Source organism: Sinocyclocheilus anshuiensis, unplaced genomic scaffold (genome assembly GCF_001515605.1).
Source record: "Sinocyclocheilus anshuiensis isolate Anshui unplaced genomic scaffold, SAMN03320099.WGS_v1.1 scaffold152, whole genome shotgun sequence".
Taxonomy (NCBI): Eukaryota; Metazoa; Chordata; class Actinopteri; order Cypriniformes; family Cyprinidae; genus Sinocyclocheilus; species Sinocyclocheilus anshuiensis.
This window is the reverse complement of record NW_015555781.1, coordinates 17599-31314: the sequence shown is the minus strand read 5'-3', so window position 1 is coordinate 31314 and position 13716 is coordinate 17599. Positions and strand designations below refer to the sequence as shown.

The window sequence follows — 13716 nt, the reverse complement described above, 5'->3', positions numbered from 1 at the left end:
TAAAATCTATACGATGTTTAATAGGTAGCCAGTGCAGTGTTGACAGAACCGGGCTAATATGGTCATACTTCCTGGTTTTAGTAAGAACTCTAGCTGCTGCATTTTGGACCAGCTGGAGTTTGTTTATTAAGCGTGCAGAACAACCACCCAATAAAGCATTAAAATAATCTAACCTTGATGTCATGAACGCATGAATTAACGTTTCTGCATTTGACATGTTTTGGCATGATTTAAAGTAGATTTTTAAAATATTTCTCACATTTTCCTTTTTTTTTTTTTCATTTTCTTTTTTTGTCATTAATTTAGCTTTTACGAAAATGTTTGTTCTGGTTTGTGACATCTTCCGTTGCTGTTTTACAGGATGGCAGCACAGCTCTCTCCATAGCACTGGAGGCCAGTCAGAATGACATTGCCGTGCTTCTGTATGCGCACCTCAATTTTGCTAAGCCGCCTTCCCCTGTGAGTGTGCTTGCTCTCTTATCACCTAATAGCCAAAGTTGACAAATGTCAACAAACAGCTGCTACATCCAGTATTCTGTTAATCTACCCTGTGAATGGAGTCACCGAGTTTCTCCTTTTCCACAGGTGTCACCAAAGTCTCCAATTCTGGGATCTTCTCCTCCCTCTTCTGAACTGAAGTAAATGGATGTCATGAATCTGATGTCACCTCCTCCAGCAAACGATCCTTATCCATTCCACTGTCTGTGTGTGAGTTTTTGTGTGTTTGTGTACATGTGTACAGTATGTATACCCACAAGTTAGCATGTACAACTTTTAGAAATATACAAATTGTGCACTCTTCAAAGAATTAGCACTTGACACCATTGGTCCTTATATGTTGTTTTCTGTTAATTTTTTTAGCATTTTCCATTGTAGCAAAGAAAAAAGGGTGAGATTCAAATAAGAATAACAACAAGCGTGTGACAGCAATATCATTCATCTAGCGGCCCATTTGTTAAAGAAGTGTGACCTTATACAGCCAGTTTATATAAGTGCATTTACTTTTAACAATCCAGCAATATTTAGCATTCAAATCATCCAGTTAAAGTCATACAGCAGTTTATCAGAGCATTGTGTAAACAACTAAAAAAAGGTATTTTAATCAAGTGTCCTTTCACGGTTTTTCTATTCTCAGTCTAATAAGAAAAACACCTTCTGAGTTTCCACACCAGCTGTTTTCAGAACAACGTTTGATAGCCTTTACATAGTGATTTTCAACAGTATATTTGATTATACAGTGCAGGTGTCTCACCCTACAATGGGAAACATAGTGGTGCAGTTACTTCTCTAGGAGATTTGTAATGCTATCTTTTACAGGTAATACACTTATGCTGATATTTTAGCATTTTTACTGAATGAATTCACATTGTGAGATGTCATCCTGCTTTCGATAGTGTTTATATTCAATTTGTGGGTTTGTGTAAATTATCTGGCTGTACAGGTTCTCATTATCCTAATGGACAGCATTGCCACCACAGATTTGTTCACAGCCAGTGCAGTGTTATGGTCTCTTGAGAATGTACTTTGTTTACTCTGATTTGTGGACTGCCTGGTTTTGTCATTTTTGTTCATGTAAAAACTTGTGTTGAAGGTTTATTGAACAAGGGCTCTCCAAAGACATGACAGATGAGCGTAAAATGGGTTTTCCAGAGCTAATAATTTTTTTTTTAATCTCTCAGTTTTCTTGCATATTGCCAGTTGCAATCAGCCAGACGAGAGAAGGAAATATGAAGGTACGAAAGTTTCTTGTTTGATGAGACCAGATGTTGTCTAGCGAGTCGGGTATATGTCATTTGCACATATTGGTATTGGCATGTGTTCACCGAGCACCGATTGATTTTGTTTCTTTTTACTCAGTCGCTGGTGGTTTTAGGGTCCAGAATGTGGGGGAAAGGCTCAGTATTGTCTATGAAGAATGTAAAATGGTTTCCAAAATGAAAATAATATATATCATCTCCAAAGTTTTAGTGGAAAGACTATAGAATTTTTTTTAGCTTTTTTTTTTTAACCACACAAGATGTTGGATTTTAACATTTTAAATGGAAGAGCTTTGTTTCATTTGAAAGATAGATTGAAATTTGTGGTTTACCCACTTTGTACACATGCTTTCTTATAACTAGTTTAGTACCTAATTAGTTTTATACTGTTTTGTATTTGTTTTATTTAACACTCTTTGAATATCTTTACATTTGTAATATCTGTTCACAGCTTTGTATATCTTTTGGCACATTTGCTGGCCATGAACCTTTATGGAAAGTGCTCACATTTAAATTTGTCTGTTTGTTTGTTTGTTTGTTTCCCTCGTTTTTGAAAAAAATAAATTTAGATAGAAGGAAGTGGAGTGAAATGGAGTGTTTATTGAATGTGTACGCATTGTAGACCTACAGGACAATGCAGCCATTTAAAAAAAAAAGAAGAAGAAGAAGAAAGAAATAAACCATGTCCGATATTCAGATTTGTTTTGTTTGTTCGCCAGAGGGCGCAATAATACAACGATGAAGACAGTACATCTGTGTAGATGTAGCACAGACGTAGAAACTATCGTGTTCTATGTATATGAATATATGATTTATTTATTGCAACTAACACCTTTTATTAAAATGGTAAGGGTTTAATTTTGTTCTGTCACCTTTACATTTATGTTCAACACAGTTTGATGTACAGAATGCAGCCACTTTATCAAAAACATTTAAAAACATAATAGGTTTTAGGGGGTTAATGGGGTCGACGGATTTTTATTTATTAAAATATTTGTAGTAACGAGCAGCTGTTTTGCTGTCAGAATACTATAAAAAAAAAGGGTAAGCTGCAAGAACAATGCTTGTTATTACAATAAATATTAGTGTAATAACTTTCATATGACATAATCGAATAGAATTGTTTTCTCGCTATGTTTATACCTACTTATAATTGAACTTATAAAATGTAAAGTAGCTAAAGAAAGAAAGAAAAAGAAAAAAACATCCCAATAGAAAACAAGCAACACCTGACAGCTGCAATTTTCTCTAGCTCCATGCAATATCATTGCACAGCTGAGCTGTATTTATTCCACTGTCCAATGAAAAATATATAAAAAGGCTTTGCAAGAGCAAAATATAAAAAATATATTAAAATGAGTCTTAGTGTGACCAAAAAAAGGCATTCATTCATTCATTATTATTATTATTATTGTTGTTGTTATGTGAAGAAAATGCAATTTGCTTTTATCATTGAATTACAAATAGACTATAACTGTATAGGCCTACAATCGCCTACACACATAGTATGACAGCTAAATTAGCCCATATACACACATCTACTACACAAAATTATAGTATTACGCCGTATTTTTAGCCACATACATAATATCATTCATGCATGATAAATTAACTGTGAACAATAACCATATTGACTATAATAGGCCTACATATTTTCAGGCGAATCTAAAGTAGCAATACCGCTTTTGTTATCCCTGTTGTTGTTGTTGTTGTTTTAAGATAGCCTATGTATCTTCACGCCCCCGAGTTAAACCGTTCATCGTGAAACATCTTCATCGTTCTCAGAAGTGCCATTTGCAGCTTCAGCAGAAAGCCGGAAGGTCTCTATGGCTGAACAAATTCGTTGTAATCGAGATCAGTGCCAAACATGGGTGGACCTATAAAATTACTGATAAAATGTGTTCATGTTTGCAGAAGATAAGGCTTGAAATCCACCCTTTCTCTACAGCAATCGTAGCTTGGTCAAATATTAATGCCTGTGTGTTTTATCACTCCCATACAGTCTGAGAAGTCTTATTAATTAAATGTCAATATTGGCACCGTGGACACAAATCACTGCGCCATTCTTAAAATAAGTAATTTATCGGCTATAAGCCATCAGCACTCTTAACTCAAAGCCCCTCTTAATGGCTCAAAACATGCTTCAAGCAGTCTGTATGTTGTGACTGTTTCTTAATTTTATTAAAAGGCCTATGTGTTTCAAAAACTTTACTTGTGCGTTGTCTTTAAGACCCCGCATACAAATCATAAAAAATGCAAAGAAACTACACTGTAAAAAAAAAAGAAAAAAAGCTGACCTATCTTTAAAAAACAAGGCATCTTGTCGCAATCAACGTGTTAAGTTAACTCCGTTATCAACTAACTCAAAAACTTTAGCTCATCTAGGCAAATTAACAAAGGCAGTCTATTGAACTGTAAAAGATATGTCACATCAACTAAAGATTATTTAGCAATTCTAATTCTCTATAGCAATGCTTTTTCTTTTATCTTTGTTTTATTTTCAGGTGTCTGCCTCTTAATAATAAGGACAAACATTTACTTGCACAATATTGTTCAACATAAAACTGTTTGTTCAGATGACTCAATTTGGAAAGTTTGAGAATATTTGGACAAGTTGTGAACAAAGACTCGAGTAGGCTAAGTAAGGTTAACAAAACAACTTTTGCTAGCGACATGTTTAGAGTATTCTTGTGCAGTTCGCACAAAATAATAAACTGACCCTTACTAAAAATTGTTTGTTCAAGCTACTTTTTTACATTTTTTAGAAGAACTTTTCGCAAGTTGGTTTCTTTTACAGTGTGCATATTCATTCGTTCGTTCATTCATTAGTTTGTTTGTTTAATTTATATGATATTTCTCTGTTACATTATCCATCTTACATAACTCATATACAGTCGACCATAGCTGTGGTAAAATATTTTAGGTAATATCGGTTACACATACATAAGGGAGCCCACCATTAACTAAGAGTTTTCCCTCAGTAATTCGCTGCTTATTGATAGCAAGGTAGCTGTTTGTAGTAGTTATGTCTAGGTGTTGGGTTTAAGGGATCTAGAATATGGTCATGCAGAAAAAGACATTAATATGTTCTTTATACTAATAAACAGCCCATATGCTAATAATATGCATGCTAATATCCCTAGCAAGTTAATAGTGAATAGTGTTTCCTAATCAAAAGTGTTACTGTAATATCTGTCTTAATGAAGCTCAAATAAAAATACCAAAAACATTTGATTTTTAATTTTGAAAATAGCTGTTAATTTACACATACAGCATAGGAACCTCCAGAAATTATAGGAATATAGAAACTAAGAGAAGTTTTATGTACCATCAAAACATAGCCTACAGTGTCACAACCAGTGTAAAGTTTAAAGTCAAGCCCACAGTCCACAGTAGGAATCAAACAATGTGTTTTTTAATGAAGGCCTTTGGGCGGCTCTGAAATGGACAGTGTTTGAATAATAGATACATCAACAGATACAGATACACAACTGTCTTGCTTATCAAGTTTCAAAACACCCCCCAGTGCTCTACTTGGGAGGAGGAGTCAATTTTTTTTCTTTCAAAACAATTCCCTTCTCTCCTTTAAAAAGCCCAGCCAAAAAACACAGCTAGGTTGAGTTTTTTTGGCAGCCTGTCCACAACTAATAGTCACCATGAGTCTTTCTGCAAAGGACAAATTGGCGGTGAAGACCTTCTTCGGCAAAGTTGCCCCTAAGGCGGAGGACATTGGCAGCGAGGCTCTGGCCAGGTAATTTGAACTGCAGTTTCTGCATAAATTAATGGACGTTTATAACATAGGCTGCTATTATATCTCTTTTGTTTTGAATCGTTTCAGGACTCTGTTCGTTTACCCTCAGACGAAGACCTACTTCTCCCATTGGGCAGACCTGAGCCCCGGCTCACCTCAGGTAAAAAAACATGGGCTGACCGTAATGAATGGCGTCCTCAGCGCTGTCGAGCTGATTGATGATCTCAAGGGGGGTCTGCTCACCCTCAGCGAGCTTCACGCCTTCATGCTTCGCGTGGACCCCGCTAACTTCAAGGTAGCCTACTTCAAGGTTTTGCTGAAAACATTTGTCTGAGGAGTTCTTTTTTAATTTAATACAGTCTAGCCTAACAACCGATTCTTTAAAGGATACGAGACTGCAGAAATTAAGCGGCATCCTGCTTGTTTTTTTGTTTTGTTTTTTGCAAAAGCTTTACGGTTTTGAATTATGTTTTGCTTCTGTCTGTATGACCATAAATTACGGAGTAACAGTTTCCTCAGAAGAGGAAAAAAATTCCTCTGAGTGATTGCATCGGCGCCTCAAGCGCACACAACATATTTTGCTAACTTGACATCGCAACCTGTTCATTATCAAAATAAAATACGGTTAAAGAAACATAAAAATTGACATTGCTCAATTTAAATAGTCCATAGTACAACCTGTTCACCACCTCACTGTGCTGTTAACTTATAATTTAGAAGGGAACTATAGCCTATAGCTATTTTTATAATGTTTCAAATTTTGTAAACATTTTGCTTTATTCACCGGTATTTTAGCCTACATTATTTCTGAATGTATTAATAAAATGCGACGTAAAGCCTACTTGATCTTTTTTCCTCCTAAAACGAAGTTTTATACGGAGTAGCATAATTTTTGACCATGCAGTAAACATTGTAAATATCTTGAAAAAATACTTCAATTTCGTTTAAAGTTTTTCTGTTCGTTTAATACATTTGGTCAAAATCTTGTTATAAAAAATTATGCTGTACTGGCCATGACTAGACGCAAAATACTAGACTAAGACTCCAATTTTATTTTTTGTATTTTTTTTATTATTATTATTATAATTATTACTATTATAGACAAAAAAAGTTTTTTAAAAATTATGTTATTAACCTATATGTCTTTTACTGAAACCGGTTTCGGAACGGTAATAGTGAACGCAAGAACAGAAACGTTAAAATACTAACAGTCTAGCCTAACAACCGATTTTTTTTTTTTTTTTTTTGTCAGATCATCAATCACAACCTCCTCGTTGTGCTCTCATTGATGTTTCCTGAAGATTTCACTGCTGAGGTGCATGTTTCAGTGGATAAGTTCCTCGCTCTGGTCAGCCTGGCCCTGGCCGAGAAGTACCGCTAAAGTCGACCCTGTCTGACTATTCATCTCCGACGCGACACTGTTTTCAAGGATGAAAATAATAAAATTAAATGTATGAAATCAAGCTATCTCTTTTGTCTCTTTTTGCACCACGGATCTGATATGTAGGGGTTGGTACACTTAACTCAGGATATAATTTGCCAAATTCAACTATGATGTATCAGTTAGTGGTAACTTAGTGATACCATAACAAATAAATAGACCCAACGAGTTAACTCAAATATTTGAATGAACGAATCAATAAAATAAAACAATAAAATAAAATAACATACATACATAGGCCTACATTCATAAGCCAATATTTATTAGTAATATGAACTTATTTCCTGTAAACCTTTGTAAAATACTCCACAACCATTTGATAACTTCTTTTATTTTCGATGTTTTAATACGATATTGCTTACATTTAGAATTAAAAAATGATACATTTACAAGTAATTCAAGTGTAATCAACCAGTCCACCTGGTGCCGGAGCCGGGGAAACGGCAAAAGAACGCTGCATTGACCATTAGGCTACACCTGCCTCTTTAGTTCATTTAGGATGGACTTAATTAAACTACTCATTACCTTTACAAACATTTCATTCAGACATTTCCATATACTGACATATATAGCATATATATATGGCTATTCAATATTCATCGCATTTCTTAATGTCGCCGTAGTTCGCCTTATTAAGGCACAATATTCTGTTAAACTTATTTGGGGAAAAAAACGTGGATTGAGGAAAGTATTATTGAAATAAAAAGTGACTTGACTACTTTGTAGCAGTTTTAAAATAAGAAATCTACTAACGTGTTAGTGTTGTTGTTATAGGTCCAATATTAACATGTAGACTAGTCCTCAGTAGGTTTGTTATAAACAGAATATCTTCATATTGATTATTCTGCATCTTAAACGTGGGAATTCAACAAACGTTACTGATACAGAAGTTAGTTGTGTTTTATGATAATACGCTAGTCTATAATAGGCCTACTGCCTGATCATTTTTTTTTTTTATGAGCCAACCTCTTCACAAATGCATGCTGAAAGCATTCTATTACTGCAATGTACAAATTATAGTCTGTTTCCCCTCACATTTGGTCAGTGTCCAGTCATTTAGTTTCGACTGAAACGTGTGAAATGTTTTTCCATTCGCTTACGAAATCAGCATATAGTTCTTATTTAAGTTAATATTTATTTGAGTAGCCTATTTGTTTTCATGACAAAACACTGATATTCCATTTTTAACGTGTTGCAGGTACCAGCTAGATCAACCCAAAAGACCTAGCAGCTCAAAACACGCTTAAAAGTAGAGTACGATGTATATTTTATAATGACACATGCACCTTATTATTTATGTATTTATTTGTTTGTTTGTTACACTTCACGAGTAGGAATCAAAGAATGCCCTTCTTAATGAAGGCCTTGGAGGGCTCTCTGTCATTGTTCTGTCTCTAGAGTTTGAATAATAAATAGGCCTACATGTGTTTTAAGTGTTTTATTATTGCATTTTAATTGTCTGGAAACTACCATGTCCTGCATTCAGTTCTTCAACAATGCTTTGATTTGTTCTTTAATTAGCAAATACACAGTTATTTAGTGTGTATGGTGGGGTATTACAAATGAACCGGTGTATGCAATCAAGCACACAATGAAGTACTCACAAACAATAAATAAACACATCATGTGTAGCTTTTGAGTCGAGACCTTATCATGGCTTCTTGTTGCCTATTTAGTGTTCAGGAAGGGTGGAGGAAATTAGACATAGAGGCTACTGTGCCAAGACTGCAAGAGATTCAAGTTTTCTTATCTGGTTAACCATTCGTAATGCCTGACATAGCACCTCTCTGCATCAGCACTGACTTTTAACTGCACGCAAAATGGAACCGACCATCTGTCACCGTATATCCTCCGAACTGCAGGTTTTTATTTATTTATTTATTTACATGTGATTATACGAGCACAGCATATTATTGACATTTTATTTTCATTTTTTATTTTCATTTGAGATATCCATGAAATATCAGAGCCTGCGTTTGCTTTTCATTCTAAAAAAAATGTCTAATGATTGAGTCTGATTTATATAAACATGGCCAATCTGTTTAGGTTGGCCTCTGAGCTCTTCACAATACATCAATATCGTTTCAGTAGTACGCCTGCTTTGGGGATTTTCTGGCTATGTTTGTTATTATGGCAGCAGCTGAGAGTGCCGGATATAGGAGCGGACAGGTTGCGTGTGGCGCTGTCCAGTGCTGAAACCAGCAAGTCGTCGCTAAAAGGTTCTCCGAGTAAAATATTTCCCTTTTTAAGATAGGCTTCCAAACGCAAGGTGTTCATTTCAAATTCACATGATCCCTATAGTTAATAATATGAACAGGCATCTAAGAATGAGTACAACGAAATTGCATGCAATGCAAACATCAATAACAGCACAGCACTGATCAGAATTTTTTGGGTTTTATTTATTGGAAGATGCACCATACGCATTTCTGTGAAGCTTTTCAAAACCAAATATTCAGTTAATGGTACTATTTTCCAAGTGCAGAGACTACAACTGCCAGAAACTTCTGCCATGCTGCTTGAATGTCCGGAGTGAAGGCACGACCGAGCTGGGAAGCCAAAACAATGGTCACGCAGTCACCGAGGAGCTTTGAGGAGAAAATTACAAGGTGATCAGAATTTCACATATACACTCTGAAAAAAATAAACGTTCTAATAAAGCAGAATAATTTCTAAGGGTATAAAAAAACGACCATTGTCAAGTGAGAATCGAGCATATTGTACAAACAAGAGTACATATATTTTCAACTAAGTGGGAAAACAAATCTTAAACAATGGATCGTAAACTCTCAGTTTTGTACTTCTCTGAGAGCTTTTGCTTTCAAGTTTTTACTTTTAGGTGTCGTTTCCAAATGTCTTACCGCTACAATATTTTTTAAATAGCTGCTGAACTGCGCGCTCCATAATTATCTACACTTAAGTGAGACCGCCCACAGTCAAGAACGTCTTTTGATAACAGGCCATTTCAAAGATAGCACACATTTTCTCAGCGAGGCGTGGCAAGAATTATACAATGTTTAATTGACAAAAAATAAAGTAATTCATATTACACAAAATACAAGAAAAAGAAAAGAACAAAATTAACAGATTAAGCGTGCTTTTACGAAAAAAAAATGTTGTACATATTTTGAGTCGCTCATTATAAGTTGCAGTATCCGGCAGTTTTGCAGTAACCTCGAAAATTAAAACAAAAAGTAAAACAACATTTATAGGAGTGTCGCCTTATGGTATTCATTAATTTAATAATGATATTATTAAATTAATCGACTTCCATTGAATGAATTGCTAATTAATTTGAATAAGTGGATTTAAAAAAGGAAAAAATAAAGTATGTAATTAGAAAAAAGTGGAAAATTTTGGCAATCTTGCACATTCTGATAAATCATCTTTGGGGGTGAGAGGAGGGTCTTGGGTGTATCTTCCTGATGGCAGTATAAAACTGTCAGTCCTCTTGTCAGAAGCCTACAGAAGTTTGCTGCAAATTCATCCTTCCACGATGAGTCTCTCTGCCAAAGACAAAGCTGCCGTCAAAGACCTTTGGGCCAAAATCTCAGGAAAGGCTGATGACATTGGTCAGGATGCTCTTTCTAGGTAAGGTTATTAATGGTGTGTTGTAATATGCTACGTCATAATGTTTTCTTCGGGCATATATATCTGTAATTCAATTCACTGTCTGTCTAGGATGTTGGTGGTCTACCCCCAGACCAAAACCTATTTCTCTCACTGGAAAGACCTGAGCCCCGGCTCTGCCCCAGTGAGGAGGCACGGGAAGACTGTGATGAGCGGCGTCGCTGAGGCTGTCAGCAAAATCGATGACCTTACCTCTGGGCTCCTGAACCTCAGCGAGCTTCATGCTTTCCAGCTGCGTGTTGACCCCGCCAATTTCAAAGTAAATGCAACGAATTTCACCTTTAGTCATCTCCGATTCTGTCTTACTCTCCTAGTCACGGTAAACTTTTGTTTCGTTTTTCCATAGATTCTGTCCCACAACATCCTCGTGGTTCTGGCCATTCTGTTCCCCACCGATTTCACTCCAGAGGCCCATGTTGCTATGGACAAGTTCCTCAGTGCTTTGTCTCTGGCTCTGTCCGAGAAGTACAGATAAGCGCATGTTACTGTCTTCGAGTCGGACCGCGTCAGACCAGATGGATGCCTGTATAAACATTCAGTCTTATTATGATGGAATAAATGATTATGAAAATCATTTACTAAGCGTCTTTGGTGCATGTTTTTGCAAGTCATAAACCTATCAGTGTTTATTTGTCAGTAAATTATGTTTCTTTGTTTTTTAACCCAATGCAGTTTGTTTTAATTATAACCATCACTGAAAATTATCATCTGATTTTATTTCGAATGTGAACATGGTCGACGATCAGTCTATAAAGAATTATTGGTATTTATATTTAACAGTATTCAAATATCAAAAAAAAAAAAAGTTGCTGAATTTAATATTCACATATGACAATAGACTATACTCATTAATCATGCATTTTGACATTTCTTTTACAGGCTTTAGTTTAATATCTTAGACATTCATTGAGAAAACTGTGATCAAATGAAGTTTTCCCTCAAGAAAAACTTAATGGTGCTTACTTTTTTTACACTTGAGTAGACTATTCCTGTACATAAAGCAGCTACTTTAAGTATAAACAAATGTGGGAACTTTTACTTTCACTCGGTTGAGATACTTGACTTTGAAGTGAGTAAATTATATTGATTCAATTGAATTTGCTCCATTTGGCTTCAGTTATGAACTTTTGAATTCTAATAAATGATATGTTTCTCGCTGAGTAAAAATATTTAAAAAGCTTTCTATTATAAGTTGTTTTTCAACGTCCAGTAGCCTATGTAAACTTTACTAAGCGGGTCAAATCTCTCAAAAGTGTTATTTGGTGCATTCTCTTCATTTATTTACACCGAGAAACAAATTATTATACAGTCGTGGCCAAAGGTTTTGGCAGTGACATAGATTTTGTGTTTTGCAAAGTTTGCTGCTTCAGTATTTGTAGATTATTTTTCCACATGTTTCTATGGTATACTGAAAGACAATGATAAGCATATCATAAGTTTTAAAGGCTTTTATTGGCAAAAAATATAATGAGTCAATATTTGCAGTGTTGGCCCTTGTTCTTCATAACCTCTGCAATTCGCTCTGGCATGCTGGATATTAGCTTCTGGGCCAAATCCTGACTGATGGTGATCCATTCTCGCCTTATTAGTTCTCGGAGTTGATTACAATTTGTGGGCTTCTGCTTGTTCACTCACCTTTTGAGGACTAACCACAGGTTCTCTATGGGATTGAGATCCGGGGAGTTGCCTCTTGTACTTCCTGCAGAATTTCAGTCTGTCCTTGATGTTTTTCTTGGAGAGAAGTGGCTTCTTTGCTGCCCTTCTTTACACCAGGCCGTTATCCAAAATTCTTGGCCTCACTGTGCGTGCAGATGCTCTCACACCAACCTGCTGCCATTCCTGAGCAAGCTGCTGCTGGTGACTGCTGGTGACACGATTCCGTATGGTCCTGGTGCTTGCTGGATACTCTGGGACGTCCTGAAGACTTCTTCACAGCATTCGAACCTCTCCTTGAAGTTCTTGATGATTCGGTAAATGGTTCTTTCAGGTGCAATATTCTTTCATTGCATATCAGGCCATTTTGATGCAAAGCGATGATGACTGCACATGTTTCTTTGGCCCCGTCCCCAGACCTGTACATCATCTTACATTTCATACAGTTGACTGTTGACAAATATGATGCAGGGCAACATCTCCATAAATGCAGTTATGCCCTAAAATGGCCTCACTGTGCGTGCAGATGCTCTCACACCAACCTGCTGCCATTCCTGAGCAAGCTGCTGCTGGTGACTGCTGGTGACACGATTCCGTATGGTCCTGGTGCTTGCTGGATACTCTGGGACGTCCTGAAGACTTCTTCACAGCATTCGAACCTCTCCTTGAAGTTCTTGATGATTCGGTAAATGGTTCTTTCAGGTGCAATATTCTTTCATTGCATATCAGGCCATTTTGATGCAAAGCGATGATGACTGCACATGTTTCTTTGGCCCCGTCCCCAGACCTGTACATCATCTTACATTTCATACAGTTGACTGTTGTTCAGTAACCGCAGTTAGTGTTGAAGCAGCCATGTCAGGGAGACGCTGTGTGTTTCTAGGCGAAAGCAAAAGCACTATATTTGGCCTTCCGAAAGTAGATGCAATGAGGAATCATTGGTTAAGATTTATTTACAACAGAACAGAGTAGTGTACAACGCTGGCTGTGCAAAGGCTATTACTAAAAAAATGGGTCAATTCCGACTTTGCTATGACAATCCTTCTGAATGAATCCACGTTGAGCGAATCAGGTGAACCAATGATTCAATGGCCCATTCATAAAGAGAGCCATTTACTTAATTCCTGAATGAATCAGCAGTTCGAACGAATCGAATGAATGAATGACTCAATTACTTACTCATCTTCTTTTATGTTCCATAGTTTATGTTAGGCCGTTATAGCCTAAATGCTTATGTGTAATTTATGTTGAATCAAATAAAATATTTATTTCTAAAGCTACAATTTGTAATGTCTACTTGATACTTTCTCATTCAAAACAAAAATAGTTGTAAATAATCTTTTGAGGGTATTTTCACAGTCAAATTTATTTTGCGATTAATTAATCGAAACATCATGTAATTAATTACATTAAAAAATTTAATTGACTGACAGCCCTAATATATATATATATATATATATATATATGTGTGTGTGTGTATGTAT

At 35.9% G+C, this 13716-nt stretch overlaps 3 protein-coding genes across 8 annotated transcripts in view; all 3 read left to right on the top strand.

Moving 5' to 3' along the window:
* Positions 1 to 9466, top strand: part of LOC107674641 (KN motif and ankyrin repeat domain-containing protein 2-like) — a 42250-nt gene extending 32784 nt beyond the window's left edge. For 4 of the 6 annotated variants that reach the window (XM_016468671.1, XM_016468669.1, XM_016468670.1 and 1 more), the window contains 2 exons: positions 361 to 459; positions 586 to 1990. In XM_016468671.1, coding sequence (XP_016324157.1) covers positions 361 to 459; positions 586 to 642 — 156 coding nt within the window. In that variant the 3' untranslated portion in view covers positions 643 to 1990. Of the gene's footprint in view, positions 1 to 360; positions 460 to 585; positions 1991 to 9434 lie in introns of those variants that run through there. The other 2 variants (XR_001632521.1, XM_016468674.1) reach the window with 2 other exon arrangements.
* LOC107674645 (hemoglobin subunit alpha-1-like) lies at positions 5414 to 6994 on the top strand. The gene is made up of 3 exons (XM_016468677.1): positions 5414 to 5508; positions 5596 to 5803; positions 6761 to 6994. The coding sequence occupies exons 1-3, from the start codon at positions 5414 to 5416 to the stop codon at positions 6887 to 6889; spliced, it is 432 nt and encodes a 143-aa protein (XP_016324163.1). The 3' UTR covers positions 6890 to 6994.
* A 43-nt stretch (positions 9467 to 9509) lies between the features above and the next one.
* On the top strand, positions 9510 to 11124 carry LOC107674644 (hemoglobin embryonic subunit alpha-like). Its single transcript, XM_016468676.1, has 4 exons — positions 9510 to 9558; positions 10408 to 10540; positions 10631 to 10838; positions 10926 to 11124. Exons 2-4 carry the CDS (start codon positions 10446 to 10448, stop codon positions 11052 to 11054), a joined length of 432 nt encoding a protein of 143 aa, XP_016324162.1. The 5' UTR covers positions 9510 to 9558; positions 10408 to 10445; the 3' UTR covers positions 11055 to 11124.
* The last annotated feature ends 2592 nt before the right edge of the window (positions 11125 to 13716 follow it).